The following is a 20561-nucleotide window of genomic DNA, read 5'->3' on the forward strand; positions in this document are numbered from 1 at the left end:
TATCAGTAAAATCATCTTAAAATACAGATTTTATTTCTTTATTTCAAATGTATATATTGAGTAGGAAATTGTAATGCTGCTTTTTTAGAATGAGATAAAGAAAAACAAACGTGAGCATATTTTAAGGTCATTGTAATGTATTTTAAATATAGTAAGGACATTCTTTTTTGACATTTAGCAAATACACAGTAAATACAGTGATATAATGTGGTAGCCAATAGAACGATACAAGTTTAAGCAGATTTTTCTTATATTTTCAACAGGTTTTCTAACAGTCAACCTTAAATTATTGCCACATTCTGTCAGACTGCACTAAGCTTATCATGAAGAATATGATTCCTTATTATTGGCCCTAAAGATTTGAAGAGGTTATGTATTTATATTTATTAGTTTATTAGTTTTATTTACATACCCTAACGAAAGTAACAGTATTTTCCGCCAAAAATATTATAGGCTACAAATTACAGTGCAAGTCACTGTCTTCAAAGAAATTAAGCAAAAATTAAGTTTCATAAATTAAGGAGAATCCGTATTAATTTAGTAACTTCAATTATCAAATTAAGTGTATGCTTGTCATTTTGTTTAGCAGTGACTAAATGCTATTTTACCACATGGCACCATTTTATTTTTTTTAGGTCTAAATTAAATCATTTATTGCCTATATTTTTCAGCAAACCAAAATTGACATTTATTTTAGTGTAATCCACATTACCTCTGTCTAAGTTAGGCTGCCATGATTAATAGGTTCAGTGTTAAGTTTCCTTTGACGTTTCCTGACTGTTTACCAAGCGCGAGCACGACGTTTCCCAGCGCGCGCTTGAGTGGGTGTGTGTGTGTGGGGGCATATGGAGTAGGTCACAATCTTGAGTCAGGGCGAAGCAATCTGGATAATTATTTTTTTTAAGTCATTGCCATGAGAGTTGAACAGGATTTTGAACATGGGGAAACGTCTGAAAACTCGGTGAGTGTGTTGTGTTTTACAGAAAATGTATTCAAATGAAAAATGGTAACACGGTTTGTGTTAATGAGATATAGAACAGCAGTGGCTGTCACCTTTTTATTTGCTTTAAACAGTTAGTAGATGTTGTAGGCTGATTATATTTGAGCTAACTTGTAATATTTAATTTAATTTATGTTTATAAAATCTTAAACATATACTATAGTCATTTCTATCCTGAACCCGTCCATTGAAACCCATTGGAACCCTTTCTCATTGAATAATCATTCTGACAAGCATTACACAAAATTCAGAATCAAATATAGTATCCAGTATCCAACGTCCAGTTTATGCACTTGTTTGATTTTTGGATGATTATTTAATCCCATAAGGATTGTTTTCAAAAAACTACCATTCTGACTTCTGATTCTGATTCTGTTCTCAAGGGTTTTAAATGTTTAAATTAGTATTTTTCCATTAAATTATTTGCTCTAAGTTAAGTTTTTAAATACTCAACACTACCTTCTGAATTAAATCTAGGAATTAGTTAATTTTCTTGTGTTTGCTTTTGTCACTCGAGCTTTTCTATGATCAACACAAGTGCTATCTGTGTCGAATGCCCAAAATAGAGCTCTGAGTGCCGCTCACAGGCCTCCAGCTCACCATATATGTCTTCTGCTCCCAGCCTAGGGCGTCTGGCTGCCTCCACAGCCATGCTGACATTCCCACCTGCTGTCAAAAGGTCTTTATATAGTTCTGTTGCATCTATTATATAGTCCTGCATCTATTATCTGGGTATGTTTACATGCCACATGTTACATTTTGCCATATGCCTATTTTCAGGCATACTGTACTTAGCTATAGACTCCTCCAACCCACACTCATTTGACACCTGAGTCAGAAATGCGATTATGCTGGGTGATAAATCCAAGTGCAAATTGTGTCTCATATCATATTCTTGTTTTGATCAGTTCACACCTGCTCTTTTTTTCTGGAATGGATCCTGTTATTGAGTGGTTAATTGCTCAAGTGGGTCTTGTTATCACAAACAGAAGTATCTTCAATATGCCTGTGGCAAAGCATTTGAATTTTTGATCCACAGAAATTAAAAACAGCGTGTTTCCTTGTCTTTTTCAGAGCCAAATGCTGCTTAACCAGCTCAAAGAGATTACTGGCATTCAGGATCTGCAGGTCCTCCAGAGCACCCTGAACGTATGTTTAGTACAGCAGCACTTATCCATGTGTTTATAACACAAGCAGCAGATGTAATGATACTGACATGGCTATTAATAGAAAATAAGCTCGACAAATGTTTGTAAATATGGAAATCATACCATGTGTGAGAGTTTCTCTTACGTTCAGCGGTGAGGGTTGGGTAACCTAGATGTGGTACTAAAACACAGCATGTGCTAAAACACAGCAAATCGTGTTCATTTATTTCAGTAGTGATGACTAATTGTGAGAAAACTCTTTATCCAGGCTAGTCAAGGTGACATCAGCCATGCCATTGGGCTACTGACCACCCAGCCCCCAGAAGAGGAGCACATACCTGAAGAACCAACTAAAGCCAATAATGAGAGGAACACCTCCAATACACAGAACGGTGGGCTTAAATGACACTATTAATATCAAATGACTTTCATGTCATCACACTTTCTGAAGATTAACTCACTTATATAACAGTGTGACAGATAATGTTGTGATGTTTATTTTATGCTCATGTAGTATGGACTTGTTCTCAGGTGCTGCTAAAGATGATCTGCAGACCGCCATTGAGCTAAGTCTTCAGGAGTCACAGCAGGCAGAAGCGGAGCAGAGAGAGCTGCACAGGTTCATTACCAATAGGGGCAACTGTAACATTTTTACACTTTCTTTCATAACTCATTGACTACTGCAAATGTACAAGTCATCTGATAAATATTTGCATGTGCCAAAAGTACATTATTAGCTTTATTCAGCAAGGACACATTAAATATTATTAGAATGATTTCTGAAGGATCATGTGACACTGAAAACTGGAGTAATGGCTTGAGTAATTCTGCTTTGCCATCGCAAGAATAAATTACATTGTAATATATATTATAATAGAAAATAATTGTAATGATATTTCAGAATAATAATGTTGTCGCTATATTTTGATCAAATCAATGGCAAATAAATGAGACCTCTTTCAGAAACATAAAAAAAAAATCTTCCCGACCCAATAGTTGGAAGACAAATAAAAGCACACCTTAAAATAATATTATTGCTTTAATGCTCTTTAATGTTAATGAATAGGTTTTTCTGTTCTATGATGCTATTTTTAACTGTACTAAATGTTTCTAAAATACAGTAAGTATCTGAAATAAGTTAAATTATCTTTACTAAAATATACTAATCAGCTAACAAGTCAAAAACATTCCCCAGCATGTCATGTTACAATTAATTTTACTGTTTCAGTTGCCTCATTCATGTTAACTTTCAAACAACAACCTGGTTATCAAGGGCATCAAAACAGGATCATTTTTTGACACCTTCAAACATTATTTCTCAAAATAATTTAAAGGAAAAAAATTTAAAATAAATTTTTAACACCCTTTTCTTTGGCAGAGAGAAGGAATTTTATTAACCATATGCTAAGCAAGTGCCATGACTCTAACCTGAGTGTGAATGAAACAGTTAGAGCGTTACAATTGCTTCTCTCTCCTGCTACAGTGGTTTTGTGTGAATTTAGAAATCACGAGCAGCTGTAAATATCAGACGCTGGTCTTGACTGTCTTACCTACTCCTGTTTTTACTCTAGGGCTCTTGAGGTTAGTGCAGAAGAGAATGCGGCCCGTATGAAAAGAAAGAGGTGTGAGGGGTCTGGAGAGAGCTGCAGCCCTGCTGACTGGATCCGACAGGAGGACTGTCCTGTGGGTATCCGTAATGTGGGAAATACCTGCTGGTTCAGTGCTGTCATTCAGGTGCGTGGAGTTTTTAATCACAAATTTTTGGTATTTTGGTAAGCTGAATCTTTAGAATGAGTTTCATTATGAAAAAACTGTGTTGTGAAAGGTAATTGTGAGTGTTGAACATTTTAATTTTATAGAATAATTTAACAGATTCATTTGGAAATCCAATTGTAAAACAAAAGGACTGTAGTAATGGCTCTCTTCTAACCTGTTACATCATCTGGCCATAGTGTAAATTAAATTAGCGGTGTTGCTAATGACTGGAGAATAGAGAAGATCAGGTGGAGTGTCTGTTTTTTTCTGTTCCTGACTGCAGAAGTGTCTCAGAGCTGTAATTTTATTATATCCATTCCAGACTGAATTTAGCGAGGCTTCTCAAATGTCTGTGTTGAAATATAAGCCTTCACTGATATTGATAGATGTCTGAGCTAATTAAATAGAGCATTGTTTTGATGATAAAGAGAGGCATGAACTCATGGAGTGAGTTTATGGCTACAGATTGTAACAAACAATCTTTTGTTAATTTGTAATGCAGTTTAATGATGTCATTTGAAAACAGTCCCAGCATGAATATGAATATCTCTAGTATAATGCATTACCACTAAGTTTTCATTTGTGCTTTTTAAAATGATGCATGTTGATTTTGACCAACATGAGCAAATATTGTGTCCTGCTATTTGTTTCCTGCTATTGCAAATCTGTTGTGCATGTGTTCAGTGTTTCAGTATATAAGGTGGGATATCTTTATTTTTATATGCCAGCAAAGATTGCACACTATATCTCTTGTTTGCTTCTTAAATTGTTGATAGTATCACATCTATAGCCCAAAAGACACAGAACATAAAATACTTTAAAACTTGGCACATAAAACACAACAAGGGTAATCCTCACAAGAAATCAAAATATACTACTAAACATGACAACAAAATAAGCAACAACTGTGTCTATAAAACTGGTCAAATAATGCGACTATAATTGTTTGTGGCCTAAAAATGAAATTCTCTTATGTTTAGTCTCTGTTCCATCTGCCGGTGTTCCGTAGACTGGTGCTCAATTACTGCCTGTCTGAGCGTGTGCTGGAGAAATGCAAGAGCCATTCAGTGAGTAATCTGCCAGATGAGCATCGGTATCGTTTAGTCTTTCTGTTGTATTGAATGTTTTCAGAAAATTTTCAATTTTTAAATTAAAATTCATTAATTACTCTCTATCTTTATGCCAATGCTGCTCAGCTTCACTAGTAGATCTACATGCATATGTGAACTATTCCACTGTGCGCTGACTGGATTTCTGTTGCAGGAGAAAAGAAACATTGCCTTCATGCAGGAGTTGCGTTGCCTGTTTGCTCTGATGGTGGGCTCAAACCGTAGGTTTGTAGACCCTTCTGCAGCAGTCGAGCTTCTCAGGGATGCATTTAGAACCAGTGAGGCACAACAGGTACATCATTTAAATAATATGATTCACAGCTGTTCTGTCAGGGGCTAATTTTAAAATGAAACAGTTGCAAATGACGGGCTAATAAAAAGTATCTTGATATGTTTGCCAGTCACAGCACTTTATAAAGCTACATTAGAGCTTCTTCTAAACAGACACTGTGTTGTATTCTTGGGAAACAGTGTTTATTTTAAGCTTGCTTATTCTAGGATGTCAGTGAATTCACACACAAGTTGCTTGACTGGCTCGAGGATGCATTCCAGCTGGCTGCTAATGGAAAGTAAGTTCATGAATTATAAATAATAATAGCCTTTGATGAAGTGAGCATGACTTCATTTTGATGCTTTAATTTTTGATGCATTAAATGTTAAATGTTTACCAAAAAATGGACCGCAAAAATATTAATATCATTAAAGTTGTATAATATAATACAAACTGGTCTAAATAAAAAATAATTACATTTGATATTTGATAACGGCAATATTTTGTAGTGGCTACATCTATGTTCACTGCATCCTTAATCCATTCCACAGTTTCACAATGTTCCTTTTTGGCAAGAAACACATTCAAGCGATTCTTCATAAACTCTTTTAAAATGAACTTAACTTACTAAGTAATGTGAATCATTTTTTAAGGGTGGAAAACTTAAAAAAATCTTTTTGAGGGCAGTTCTCCAGCGCACAAATCCACCACAGGGTGCATCATGCCAGAAAATGATTTTAAAATGTATTTAAAAAATAGTGTGACTAAGACAAAGCTTTTTAATGGTTTATTTAAAATATTTTTATTGCCATCTTATATGCATCATGTGCTTGGAACATGAAGAAAATGTGTTTGTTACCCCAAGGCAACATCTTGCTGTGGAGGGTTAATTAATAAATGGTAATGAGTGTAGCATTTGTTAAAGAATCATGAATAATTACCCTATGGTATATTTGGTTGCTAACGTACTTGCCAGGAATTATTTTTGTCCCAAAAATAAAACATGGCAGCTGTTATTTTCAGTAACCCAGAGGATAAACAAAACAACCCCATGGTCCAGCTGTTTTATGGCACATTTGTGGCTGAGAGACTTCATGAAGGTAAGAGAATGATATTTCTTCTGTAATTATTCTGTTTATCACAGTCCTTGATGATAGTTGTGTAATTGTGTGCAGGAAAGATTATGTCCAACATTGAGCAATTTGGACAATACCCTCTGCAAGTGAACGGCTTCAATAATTTAGATGAATGTTTGGAGGGTGCCATGGTTGAAGGAGAGATTGAATCGCTTCATTCAGATCAGACAATGTCCTCTGGCCAGGAGGTGAGTTTTTTTTACTTTAACTACATACAATTATATGAACTCCTGTCATTTATTCTGATGTTTACATTGCATTAACATTTATGCATTTGGCAGACACTTTTATCCAAAGAAACTTTGCATTCAAGGTACGCAATTTATTAGTCTTTTCTTGGGAATCAAACCCATGACCTTGGTGTTGCTGGCACCATGCTCTTGTGTTTTTAGCTAAGGAAGGCTCAAAGATATCAAGATATTATAATGAAAACAAAATAAGGATATTATTGTGAATCATGCATGTTCTTTTAAATTAATTAAAAGTATGTGGTTTTTCATTGTTTGCAGAGGTGGTTTTCTAAGCTTCCACCAGTGTTGACCTTTGAGCTGTCCAGATTTGAGTTCAATCAGTCTTTAGGGCGACCAGAAAAAATACACAAAAAACTGGAGTTTCCCCAAGTGATCTATATGGACAGGTGAGAAATGTCATTACTACAGCTTGTATTTATTTATTTGTTTGTAGATTTATCTATTCGTAGATATACATGTTAATTTATAAATATATATATAAATAAATATTTATTTTAAATATTTATTTATTTGTATTTGTTTGTTTCTAGATTTATTTATTTATTTTTAATTATGCACATTTTTGTATAAATATATTTATTTTTTGTATTAAAAAAATATTTATTTATTTATTTAATGAAATATTTACTTATTAATTTATTAGTTTACTTAGCTATTTATTTATTTGTTTATTTTGTCTCTTCAAAGCATAAAAAAGCTATGGTAAATGGCAATTCACTTTTTCTGTGAGCAGGTACCTCCACAAAAATGTTGATCAGACTCATGGTAGGAGAGGAGAAGTCAAGAGACTCAAGGACCAGTTAACAGTTCTACAGCAGAAACTTGAGGGGTACATTCAAAAGCCAAATAGTGGCTAAATCCTGGTCAAAACTGCAAGTAATGTTTTAAAATTGTTATTTGTGGTTTGTCTTTCAATTTTAAATATTAAACTATGACTTTCTTTTTTAAAGATATAAAAACTATGGCTCAGGGCCAACCAAATACCCCCTGGCAGATATGTTGCAGTATGTGCTGGAGTTTGCCACCACGAAACCCACAAATGTGTCTCCAGCCTCAGTACCTACAAACCCTGCAGCACACACAGAACCCAGCTCAGGTGACAGCAGGCAAGGCTCGTTTTCCTGCGTTCTTACTCATCAGCTGTGTGACAAACTGTGCCTATTGTGTTTTCTCTTCTGTGTTTGTCCCCGTCTAAATGTTTAATTTCTTGCTGTAGTCAAACAGAACCAGACGATGCAGGCTCATCAGATGGCTCGGGCTGCCCGCAGACAGCTACACAGAGAACTCCCATACACAAGCCTTTTACTCAGTGCAGACCCCTCATGGAGGTGCCACTTCAACCAGCCCCCCACAGCGTGACCGAGGAAGAGCTGTACTTCGTTAGGAGCTGCTTACAGCGCTGGAGAGTAGAAGTTGAGAACACCGTAAACGGTAGATTCTTCATTGAGTGAAGCTTGAATCAGTGTTTTTAAGTAAACACATAAACTCTGCCTCAAATCCTAGTGATTTTAAGGCATCTTAGGCACACTCTAGATGCAAAGACTGTCCTAAAAGATAATGCAGTGTAATTATGAATGTGCCAATTTGCCTCCTATGTAGAAAGCAATATGTTGAATGTGTAGTGTCAAAAATTTTTTTTTTTTTTTAACAAATGCTTTTATTAGCAAGGACACATTAAATTGATCAAAAGTGACAGTAAAGACATTAATAATCTTACAAAAGTTTTACATTTCAAATAAATGCTGTTTATTCATCAAATAATATTAAAAAATCCCAATTTCCACAAAAAGCACCACAGCTGTTTCAACATTGATAATAATAAGAATAATAATGTTTCTTGAGCAACAAATCAGCATATTCAAAATCATACTTTTTTTCAAAAACATTGAAATTCATACCTACACCAAACTTGTATGGCCAAATATTAACATTATTCATAAAACAGTAGCTGAAAAAACCTGGATGACCTACTACTACACACATACCGTAGTTAATAACAGGATACACATTTTATCTGTGAAAATGTAAATTCAAGACGCTCAAGATACTTTGAAAAAAATAATTTAAATAATTAACTGAAAATTGCTTTAGTACTGATATAAATGCTTTAAAAATACTGACTGTTTTACTATGTGCTATGTTTGTTTATGCTTTCGTTTTTTATTATTTTGATTTGAGTCAAATCTTCTGTGCACTTTGTATGCTGAGTGCTATTTGTTTGGCACGCAGAGTTCTTGTTGCCACAGAAGACAGCTGTCTATGTAGGCAGCGAGGCAGCTCACTAGGTTTTGTATCCGAGCTGTAATGTGCATTTTAATTTTTCTGTTCTGAAGGCCATCGTTATTCACAAGCAGTTATCCTAATGCGTTTATGACTGTATCAGGATCCTGGCCTCAAGCGTAGCGTATTGATCTGTGTTTCCTCTCTGTGTGCAGAGCTGAAAGGCAGCATTGACAAGGTCAGCCAGGCCCTGGAGGGCATGTACTCAGATAACAGTCTGTGTCAGGTAAAGTCTATATCCTGAACACTCGTTGGTACTTTTATATTGACTGAGCCCTTTCAAGAAATTTGCATGACACCTCAATGTACCCTGACTTCTTATTTGATGCTTCCAGGTACCCTATAGGCTACACGCTGTGCTCGTCCATGAAGGACAGGCCTCCGCTGGCCATTACTGGGCGTACATCTATGATCATGCTAATAAACGCTGGCTAAAGTACAACGATGTAATGGTGACAGAGTCGACCTGGGAGGAACTGGTTCGAGACTCGTACGGTGGTATGACCAACGCCAGCGCCTACTGCCTCATGTACATCAATGACAAGCTGCCATACCTCATAGCAGGTACTTTCCCCATGTGCTTCTCAGATTACGCATCTGCACTTAGATTTTGCTGAAGGAGCCAAGCACATCACACACTTGATTTAAGGCTTTGGCTTTAGCTCTGATTTCTTTCAGAAATTAATGCTGATAGATTTGTTGGCAGACTTTATTTTTGGGGGTATATGAGAGTCTCTGCCAAGCTGTGAACATCAAATATTCTTAATGCTTTTTAGTACCTAATGCTTTTTATTTTGATTAGTTTTCTTAGTAGTTTCTGTAAAAAATAAATTGCTATGAATATTTATTTGAAATAGGGGTGGACGTTTAATGCATTATGCAAATATTTTTATATTAAAATGCAATAAAAAAGTGTTTTATAAACACAGATATCATTATTTAAAGGCAGGTACTCTATCTATGCCTGTCAAACAAAATGACATTGCAAGTTGACTTGCTGTCTTTTTGTTTGATTTTTTGGAATAAATTACTTCTAATGCAGTTTTAGGGCCCTGTGAAATCCGTTATATTTTTTACCAAATTTCTTTTATTTTTTTCAAAGTTACATCTTTCCGTTTTAATTTTTCTAGACTCTGTTTTAATGGTTTAATAAAATTTTATTCATCAAAAAGCATGTTTAATTAATTGAAATCATGAAACTTACAATATTAAACAGCAATTTAGTAAAGGTTTAACAAAAATTTAAATTTTAAAGCCCTATGATGTTTTATTTTTTCCTCAAATTTAATTAGATTTTTACCAAATATTTATTTTACCAAATATCAATAATCAAAAGCATCTCTAACTAATTTATTTTATTTTAAAAAATAATGTATTATTATTATTATTTTTATTTTCATTTTCAGAAATACTGTGTTGTGTATTTACATTTTTCTGCTAAATAAATTCTGGTAAATAACTTTTCTGGTTAATATTCTTTTAAAAGTAATGTTTTAATAATAATTGTATTATTCTGTCACAGTTTCTTTTATTTTGACAAGTTGCTGTGAAGACCTCTAGGTTTCTGTTTTTATATGATATGATGATAGTTTTACTCAAAAGAAATGGTAAAATGCTCATGAAGTGACTGGAAGAGGCTGGAAACACTGCGAGCCTCATGCACGCTTCAGTGTGTGTGCAGTAGGGATGTAACGGTATGAAAATTTCTAATCACGATTATAGTGACCAAAATTATCACGGTTATCAGTATTATCACGGTATTGTTAAAATGTGCTGGAGATGTTCAAAAAGTACCGAAACATAAATCACTTCACCAAGTTTCATACTTAAAAATCAACAAACAGCAAATAAAATGACTTTTTGTTTGCATAATCACTAAAACAATAACATTACCAATGAGGTCTGGATTTTAAATGACAATTTGACTGACACCAGTTTAATAGCATGTTCAAATAAATAATGTAAATGTTCAAATAAAGCTTTGAAAAAGTTTAACATAAAGGTAGACCACACATTTCAGCCTTTAAAGAAAAGGGTTAAATTAAAATGATAATTAATAAATGATTATATGTATTTTATCTGCTCCATAAATAATCCTATATAGCATATCTGAATTGTTTAAATGTACATAAGTTTGTTTTTCATCAACCGGTTAAAATTTACAGCAGGTCATGCAAATTTGGTCAATTTTTTGGCCAGACAGAAACTGCACACAGGCTGAATGTAAATAAGTGTCTGTAAATCCACTCTCTGGCAGCAGGTGGCGCTTTATACGGAAAAGCTGAATTACAGCTGATTCCTGTGAACTCCGCGAACACTTCCTTTAGGTATTACATGGAGCTAAGATGAAAACAAAATGCCATCGAATTGTTTCTGAAGACAGTCAGATCCTTCAGAGGTACATTCATATGATTAATTCATTGATATATTAATTTGTATAATTCCCTTAGCACTCTTTTAAAACCTCCCAGCTTTTCCGCCCTATTTTCACTCAGAACGAAACTACTCTGCTGCTGTGCGCACGTGAGACTGTTACTGAAAACTCTGCTTTATGCTGGACAGTATTTATTTATCGCGAGTTGTTTAAATCACGGTAATCGAATACGGTTTTAATGATAATTAAAATATGAAACGGTAATACTAACCGCGGGGAATTTTATCATGATTTATCGTCAAACCGGTAATCGTTACATCCCTAGTGTGCAGTAAACAAAACCGCCCGTCAGCGCCATTCATTCACACTGAGACATGCAGAATATGCAGGATTCATATTTAAATGGTATTTTTGCAGCTTAATATTCACAGACACTAGTCTATATCACGTTTTGATTTAGCTGGACTGGCCAACTTTTGATGTATCCATCCAAAATTTGGCAAATTCCGTGACATTCCGCATTATACTGTAAATTCCATTTTTATGACTGGATTCCATGATTCAGTGTGCTGCATCACAGAAATCATAGGGCCCTGCAGTTTATCATAGCTTATCATTGTGAAAAAAACAGAAAGCAACAGAAAGTTATTGAAACTGGAGATTCACACCAGAGTCCATTCAGCATGCTTCTGTTTTTTAAATAAAATCAAATAACTCACATTTAGTATACAGATTGAGATTTAAGAAGGAAGTAAATCAAATATCATCAGATTTCTGAGAATGAAGCAGAACTGCCATATAAAATTCCATGTAATCGCACACACTTCATTTGTGTAAACTTTTTATTTAATAGAGAAAACATCATGGTAATTTAAAATGAACAAAGGTCAATGTCATAAAGAACAACAAGTTTGCACTTGCATTTTTTGAGATTGGCGGGCTGATTTGAGGAGCTGAATGAACAAAACTCCATTAACTAGCCACTTTGGATATCAAGTATATGGATTGCAGAGCCTTTTTACCACAGAATGTTAAGTAAGATTTAAGGTTTGACGTCTAAAATTGCAGTGCAGCGATTTTATTGGTTATTTGGGCTGTCAGTCATTTATGTAACATTTAGGCCTTTTTGTAATGCTTTTGCTATCTGCTACAATAATGAAATTGAACATGACTTTTTTCTTGCTTATGAACAACAGAAGACATGGATGATGAGACAGGACAGGTTCTGAAAGGAATGGACTCCCTCCCGTCTATCCTGAGGCGTTATGTTCGGGAGGATAACCGCTGGTTCCAGCAGGAACTGAGAGAATGGGAAGAGCAGTTCTGCCAAGCCCAACGTGAAGAAGCGCAAGTTCAAACACACACAGAGAAACCCATCCCAGAAGAGCCACAGAACCCAGAGCAGGAGCCAAACCCAGAACCAGTCCAAGAACAAACAAATGACGTGTCCCAAGAACCACCCGCAGATTCAACACCAGCACCTGCCCAGGACAGTGAAGGTCAGAACCTTTTTCTTCAGGTCAGAGATGATCCATTGCAGGTATATTTTCAACATGCTTTCCCTTCCCAGAGCCCATGGCCAATTCAGCAGCTCTCAGCTCGATATCATCAGAGCCCAGTGAGAATGTGGAAGAGGGAGGTGATGAGCATATCACCAGCAGCCAGACACATGGCCCGCCAGATGAAGAGAAGCCAGATCAGAGTCAGGTGAGAGTGTTAAAGAGTTATTTGAGATGTGCAGAAAATAGGTCACATATACAGCACTGGAGGCTTCACGTACAGTACATATAGGTCACAGTTTTCTTCCTCAACATTAACCATCACACAAAAACACAACACTAATGTGAGGACATTTTAACTAAATGTAAGTTAAATATGAATAAAACTATTTAATCAGGGAGCTTTTATCATTTTTCAATAAATTGTAATGTGACTCATATGTGACATTAATTTTTACAAATAATTTTAATAATTTATATTTATATTGTACATGTCTTGTTAAATATAATATACAATTTCACCATAAAATAAATTGTAATTCATACTTTTCACACACTTTGATAAAACATATTTTAGATGTAAAACATACTTCCAAAATGTGCAGTATATTACACTAAAGTTACTCATTTTTCATTTTAACTGTATATCATTACTGTATACTGTATATGGACATATATAAAATACATTGTAAATTAATTTTACATTATTATAAGCAATTTAGTGTATTAACTTGTATTTTTATACATTTAAACATTTGTCAGGAATTTCTATATAGAAAATATATATATTTTTATTCTTTTTCATTACAATTCTGAAAATTTTTAGTGTATTTTTTAAAGATTTCGATATAGAAAAGATGTTTATGTATATATTTTGGCAACTATGTATGGGAATATGGCAGAAAAGATTGTAGCTTTACATTAGTGGTTAAAGCACTACAAATTTGTTTGTTAGCTCTTGTCTAATGTTTAATGTTTTATCTGTTGCGTTGTGATGTGTTGTGCAAAAGCTCTGGTATTTTGTAAGAGGATAAGTTTTGGAAAGGAATATGTGGATAAGGTTCATCGGACAGCTGAGAGCCGTCCAACATTCCTCAGTCTTTCTGGTTCAAGTTTAATGCGGGGTTGCTGGGGACAGTGTGTCAGAGAAGAGCTTTAAATAGAACCTGAGCTCTGTGTTTCCTGCATGCACCATCAAGATAAACTGGATTACTACTAGGGATGTAACGGTATGAAAATTTCTAATCACGATTATAGTGACCAAAATTATCACGGTTATCAGTATTATCACGGTATTGTTAAAATGTGCTGGAGATGTTCAAAAAGTACCGAAACATAAATCACTTCACCAAGTTTCATACTTAAAAATCAACAAACAGCAAATAAAATGACTTTTTGTTTGCATAATCACTAAAACAATAACATTACCAATGAGGTCTGGATTTTAAATGACAATTTGACTGACACCAGTTTAATAGCATGTTCAAATAAATAATGTAAATGTTCAAATAAAGCTTTGAAAAAGTTTAACATAAAGGTAGACCACACATTTCAGCCTTTAAAGAAAAGGGTTAAATTAAAATGATAATTAATAAATGATTATATGTATTTTATCTGCTCCATAAATAATCCTATATAGCATATCTGAATTGTTTAAATGTACATAAGTTTGTTTTTCATCAACCGGTTAAAATTTACAGCAGGTCATGCAAATTTGGTCAATTTTTTGGCCAGACAGAAACTGCACACAGGCTGAATGTAAATAAGTGTCTGTAAATCCACTCTCTGGCAGCAGGTGGCGCTTTATACGGAAAAGCTGAATTACAGCTGATTCCTGTGAACTCCGCGAACACTTCCTTTAGGTATTACATGGAGCTAAGATGAAAACAAAATGCCATCGAATTGTTTCTGAAGACAGTCAGATCCTTCAGAGGTACATTCATATGATTAATTCATTGATATATTAATTTGTATAATTCCCTTAGCACTCTTTTAAAACCTCCCAGCTTTTCCGCCCTATTTTCACTCAGAACGAAACTACTCTGCTGCTGTGCGCACGTGAGACTGTTACTGAAAACTCTGCTTTATGCTGGACAGTATTTATTTATCGCGAGTTGTTTAAATCACGGTAATCGAATACGGTTTTAATGATAATTAAAATATGAAACGGTAATACTAACCGCGGGGAATTTTATCATGATTTATCGTCAAACCGGTAATCGTTACATCCCTAATTACTACCTTTCTTCAGTCATTAAATGAGTGTGGAGAACATTTTCCTGATGCTTCAATCAACAGGCAATTGTTTAAGCGCCATGTGTTCTTGCTGTCTAGTCTTTAGAGAGCGTAATCTTGGATATTATTGACTCAGTATATGGAGTTTCAATCAGCAAGTCCATTCTGTACTTACAACACAGGATTTATTCTTCTGCTGTTCCTCTCTTTGACTCATTGATTTTATTGGTGCTCCTGATTTATGACTGTGCTGTCACTACATGATATAGTTGCTAGGCCTTGTCATAAATGGTAGTGATAGGACCTCTAGTGGTTAGTATCTCATATTGCATTCAAGGAAATTTATAAGCAAAATAAGGCAGTTAACAATACTTGAAGAATTTTATACAACATACATATAGTTGTACCAGAAACATGAATTGTGAATCTGTTTAAAACAAAATGTTGTGACATAAGGACAACAACGGTGGTCAGATAAATTGGATGTTATTTGTCAAGCACCAGTGTTATTTTAGTATCACTGATACACTATTATAGTTTTTATTAATATAATGAATTAGATTTTGTTTTTAAATTTTCTGTTTTAATTTAAATTTTAGTTAAAGTTTTTGTCATTTTGTTGTGTATTTGTCATTTTTGTTAGTTTTTTTAAATATGTCTGTATAGTTTTTATAGTTTAGTTTTCAGTTTTACTTAGTTTTAGTTATTTTAGTACTTGAACTTAAACTAAATGAAAATGAGAAATGTTGCCTTAAAATAAGATTTTATTTTATTTCAGTTTATGATTTTTATTTTTAAGTAGTCAAAACATTTTTAATGGTTTCAGTTTTAGTTTTAGCTATCATAGTGACTCTGTAACAGAGTACCATCATACAAAAACACACAACACTAATGCATTTAACAAAAATCATATGATAAATATTAATAAAACTATTTAAATAAAATATAATCTGGGAGATTTTACCGTTTTACAGTAAATTGTATTGTGACTCATATGTGACATTTATTTTTACAAATAATTTGAACAATAATTTAATAAACTATTTATATTGTACATGCCTTGTTAAATATAATATACAAATTCACCATAAAATAAATTATAATTCATACTTCATGCTATTCACACACTTTGATAAAACATATTTTAGACGTAAAAATACTTCCAAAATGTGCAGTGTATTACATTGAAATTACATGTATTATGTTAAATCTAATTTCATTTTTCATTTTAACTGAAAACATTTTTAGTGATTTCAGTTTTAGTTTAAATTATGATAATGACTCTCAGGCACACAAAAACCCACATCACTGTTGTAGACTGTTGTGGGCAGCACTATCTTCAAGCATTCAACATTCATCCATGCATTGACGCATTAAAAGGAATAAATGATGAAAATTACAAATAAAATACATTTCGTTGTCCAACTTGCTACTGCTGGTTTCTTCAAAGACAGCAAAACAGCATTTTGATGGGTGAAAACTACTGTAAATCTAGTCAGATGACGCTCAGAAATTCACATTTCCGCTGTTTTAAAAACCAATTAGAATTTCCTGAGGGATCCCATGGTAAATTAGACTTCCTGGTTTGCCTACAAATTGACATTATGAGTGAACATCTCTAAAGACTATAATGAGTGGATAAGATCATTGACAGTCATTCAACACCCTCTTTCTCCGTGTTTCTCAGCAGCCTGTGGTGAAGTCAGCCTCTACAGACAGATCTGAGTCAGAGGTGGAGGTGGAGGAGCAGGTCATCAGTGATGAGGGAGGACCAGAGGCAGAGCCGGAGGCCTCATCCACAGAGGAGAACCAGGCCACGGCCGTGCGCAGCCAGCCTGAGAATGAGGTGTCTGAGGTCGAGATACCCAATGTAGGCAAGATTCTGGTGCGCTCTGATGCCGATGGCTACAATGAGGAGGTAAAGGTTCCAAGAATTGTAAAACTAGGTTACTCATACCTTAAATTTAACATAAAATTTTGACTTTTTTTTATCTGTAATTGAATAGATGATGCTAACACCAGCTATGCAAGGCGTCATTTTTGCAATTGCCAAGGCAAGACAGGTCTTTGACACAGACGGACCTGAAGCAGGACTCATCAAGGTATATATTCAAATAATAAACTTAGATATTAAATTAGTTTACTTAGTACTTTATTTAGCAAGCCCACCCTGTTTATTTCTTTGGAAATCTTTTGGATCTCTTCATCAGGCGTTTCATGAGGAATATTCCAGATTGTATGAGCTGTCCCAGGAAGAGACCACACCCCAGCAGGACCCTCGACTCCAGCATGTTCTGGTCTACTTTTTCCAAAACCAGGCACCTAACCGTGTAATTGAGAGGACATTACTTGAGCAGTTTGCGGATCGTAACCTGAGTTTTGATGTTCGGTACCTATTTCTTTTAAATCAATTACTTGATGCAGTATTTTGGGGGGAATAGGTTAAGACTGAATAATTGGACTAATCTAAACCGGTACTTTTTCCTTGTAGGGCTATCAGTATCATGAGAGAGGCCAGAACTAAAATCCGTCTCATTAAACCAGAAGACATGGACATGGATGAGTACTTGGTAAAATCAAAAAGGCTTTCTTCTCTTTTTTTCTTCTTAAATGTATAATATATACTGCTGTTTAAAAGTTTGAGTCAGAAAGATTTTTCTACACTTTTAAGGAGATTAATACTTTTATTCAGCAGGGATGCGTTGATCAAAAGTGACAGTAAAGACATTTATAATGTTACAAAAAAGTCTGTTTTTTTAAATAAATGCTGTTGTAAGGAATTAAACTGAAAAAATAAAAATAAATATATATATATATATATATATATTACTAAGCAGCACAACTGAAGACTGGAGCAATGGCTGCTAAAAATTCAGCTTTGGAATCACATGAATAAATAAAATTTTCAAATATATTAAAATATAAAACAGTTATTTTAATTAATAATAATATTTTATATCACTGTTTTTAACTGTATTTTTGATCAAATAAATGCAACCTTGATGAGCATAAGAGACTTCTTTTAAAGACTTTTGAACAGTAGTGCATGTATTTGATCATTTTAAGCTATATTTTCTTCCCTCTCTTCCCAGCAATGGCATGATGACTACAGCATGTTCAAGACAGTGTTTGCCTACTTGTTGACAGGTCTCGAGCAGTATCAGAATGGAAAGTATGTTGACTCAGAGATAAGAGACATTGCCTTTGCATTGAATTGGAGAGTTTGTACTACAACAATTATCTTTTCCATTGCAGGATAAGAGAAGCTCTGATTTATCTTGCACATGCGCACCAGGACAACTCAGTCCTTCTTAGGAAAGGGGAGAAGAAAGGAGTGGACCAGTCACTTATTGCACTTTACAGAAGAAAGTGTTTGAAAGTATGTACACATTAATAATCCAAAACATATACTAAAAAAGAGTGGTCAAAAGTTGCCAGTAAGATATTTTGAAATACTTTTTTACCAGTTTTCACAAAAAACTGCAATTATTTTATCAAAGATATAATAAAAACAGTAAAATTGTTATATATTATTATAATTTAAAATAACTATTTTTATTTTAAATTGTAATTTATTCCTGTGATGGCAAATCTGAATTTTCAGCAGCCATACTCCAGTGTCACATGATCCTTCAGAAATCCTTCTAATATACTGATTTGTGTGTTTAGTTGTAGAATGAACTGAGGAATGAACAGCTGTGCTGCTCAATAGTTTTGTGGAAACGGTGATATTTTTTTCAGGTTTCAAAAGAACAGCATTAATTTTGTAACAAAGTTTTTATTTATTGCATATTTGCTGTATTAAAGTATTAATTCTTTTTTTTTATCTGATCCCAATGAATTTGAACTCTGGTATATGTAGTTTTGTAAAGACATTCATATATAGGCATATATACGTCTTATATATCTGTCACAAACCTTTAGATCAAAAGATTTTTAGGCTCATGAGAAACTTTGACGCGTACAATATATTTGAATCCCATCTGATATGAAACGTCTTTGTACATGTTACACCCGCAGGAGCTGAATGAGAACGCAGCCACACTCTTTAAAATTCAAGATGAAAATGACGTGGCAGAGGCGGTGACCATCATGAATGAGTGCATCATCCCTTGCATGCACCTCATGGTCAGAGACAGCGTCAGCCAAGAGGACTTGGACGTCATAGAGCTGATCAGGAGTTGCTGGTGCTCCTACCTGGGGCAGGACATGGATGGTGGGCTTTTTTCCCCCAGATTTCATACATTGACCATTTCAATTTGACTCTTAGCTCATGCTGTTGTTCATGTTTGTCTGTTTTTTGGATAATCAGATTCTGTTCAGGAAAAGCTCAGTGAATTCCTGCCCAGAGTCCTGGACTGTTCTGCAGAAATGGTGGTCCTGAAGGAGCCCCCCAAAGTGAGGAACTCTCCCCACGATCTGTGCAGCCGCCTGACTGCTGTCATGGAGTCCATTCACAGTACCTCAGTCGTCACTGTGAAGTGAGGCAAGGTTAAAAAAAACAAAAACAAGGCACAGTCACAAGGTGATCTATCCTCTGCCTCAGGCTGAGCTGGATTTTATTTTCGCTGCACAATGACGTTTTCTGTCACACTACGGTACACATATTCACTGGGGAGATTGATTGGCTGCTTTCGATCTTTGTAGGTGTTTGATCCCAGGAAAGATCAAATAGATGACATTTTGTAAAGCCAGGTTTGTGAGAGGGCAGTGAAGGCAGCGTGAAAGCTTTTACCCTGTTCTTCTTTTCACGTGAGCTGTAGACAGCGTGAAAATATAGTCTTTTATGGAGATTTGCTGGAGCCACTTTATTTCCGTCTACACTTAGCTGAAGGTCTTCTGTGTATTCTTTCTTTGTACAGTAAGGTTGTCTGATTTTCCACTCCTTTGTTCTATCCCTCTTTTGCCTTTCAATAAAAATTTGATTTCTGACTTTGTCACCCTGTCCTGTCTGTGAGTTCTCTTTTTTCTTTTGTATTTTCCTCCCTATCTGTTCTCATTTTCTGTTTCTCATCGTAATTCTATAAGGATTTCCATTTATACTGTACATCTACTGCAGGTCCATTGATAATAACTAGTTATAATGTAGGAGACCACAGGCATGACCTTTTATTAGTAAATCTATGTGAACTCTTATTTGTGCTTGTTTCATCACGTCGTGCCTTCTGCAGTCATAACTGTGCAAAGAATATATTTTCAGATGTGTATATTTTATCTTACAAAATATACAAATGTTGTAAAATATTGTTAATAAAGATTTTAAAATATTTTTACATTAACAAGTTTTAGTTGCATACATTTCATCATATTCTTTATATATTAGCCATTATTATATATATTATATATATATATTTTAGGCCAATTCCTTTGTCAGTATCCACAGAACACTGCCACGTTACATATGTTTCAAGAGAAGTATAACTCTCTGTCAAGCAATAGTTTTTGCTTTTAAATAATAGTTTTGCCTTCCTCTCTTAAACTTGTTTCAATAGGTTAAGCTTTC

At 34.5% G+C, this 20561-nt stretch overlaps 1 protein-coding gene across 4 annotated transcripts; it reads left to right on the top strand.

The window, feature by feature from the left end:
- The first annotated feature begins 811 nt into the window (after positions 1 to 811).
- Positions 812 to 20335, top strand: usp28 (ubiquitin specific peptidase 28). Of its 4 annotated transcripts, none has more exons than XM_079405178.1 (27): positions 814 to 961; positions 1623 to 1732; positions 2075 to 2149; positions 2417 to 2540; positions 2680 to 2767; positions 3720 to 3882; positions 4884 to 4970; positions 5167 to 5304; positions 5511 to 5581; positions 6307 to 6383; positions 6459 to 6607; positions 6929 to 7056; positions 7404 to 7499; positions 7621 to 7776; positions 7887 to 8101; positions 9106 to 9176; positions 9286 to 9514; positions 12521 to 12823; positions 12895 to 13031; positions 16746 to 16976; positions 17065 to 17160; positions 17269 to 17447; positions 17550 to 17628; positions 18151 to 18230; positions 18314 to 18437; positions 19079 to 19274; positions 19371 to 20335. In XM_079405178.1, the coding sequence occupies exons 3-27, from the start codon at positions 2081 to 2083 to the stop codon at positions 19541 to 19543; spliced, it is 3459 nt and encodes a 1152-aa protein (XP_079261304.1). In that variant the 5' UTR covers positions 814 to 961; positions 1623 to 1732; positions 2075 to 2080; the 3' UTR covers positions 19544 to 20335. The 4 variants fall into 4 exon arrangements, with proteins under 4 accessions (XP_079261302.1, XP_079261303.1, XP_079261304.1 ...); XM_079405175.1 differs by having other exon boundaries at positions 828 to 961; positions 1623 to 1679; XM_079405176.1 differs by lacking the exon at positions 1623 to 1732 and having other exon boundaries at positions 812 to 961.
- The last annotated feature ends 226 nt before the right edge of the window (positions 20336 to 20561 follow it).

The sequence above is a fragment of the Barbus barbus genome (assembly GCF_936440315.1).
Source record: "Barbus barbus genome assembly, chromosome: 43".
In the NCBI taxonomy this organism is placed as follows: Eukaryota; Metazoa; Chordata; class Actinopteri; order Cypriniformes; family Cyprinidae; genus Barbus; species Barbus barbus.

Bases quoted from the DNA above. Each gene is read 5' to 3' on its own strand.
- usp28 (XM_079405175.1), top strand. From the start codon at position 914: ATGAGAGTTGAACAGGATTTTGAACATGGGGAAACGTCTGAAAACTCG. The intron at 2,768-3,719 runs GTTCATTACCAA...TTTTTACTCTAG, and splicing joins GAGCAGAGAGAGCTGCACAG to GGCTCTTGAGGTTAGTGCAG. The intron at 9,177-9,285 runs GTAAAGTCTATA...TGATGCTTCCAG, and splicing joins CAGATAACAGTCTGTGTCAG to GTACCCTATAGGCTACACGC.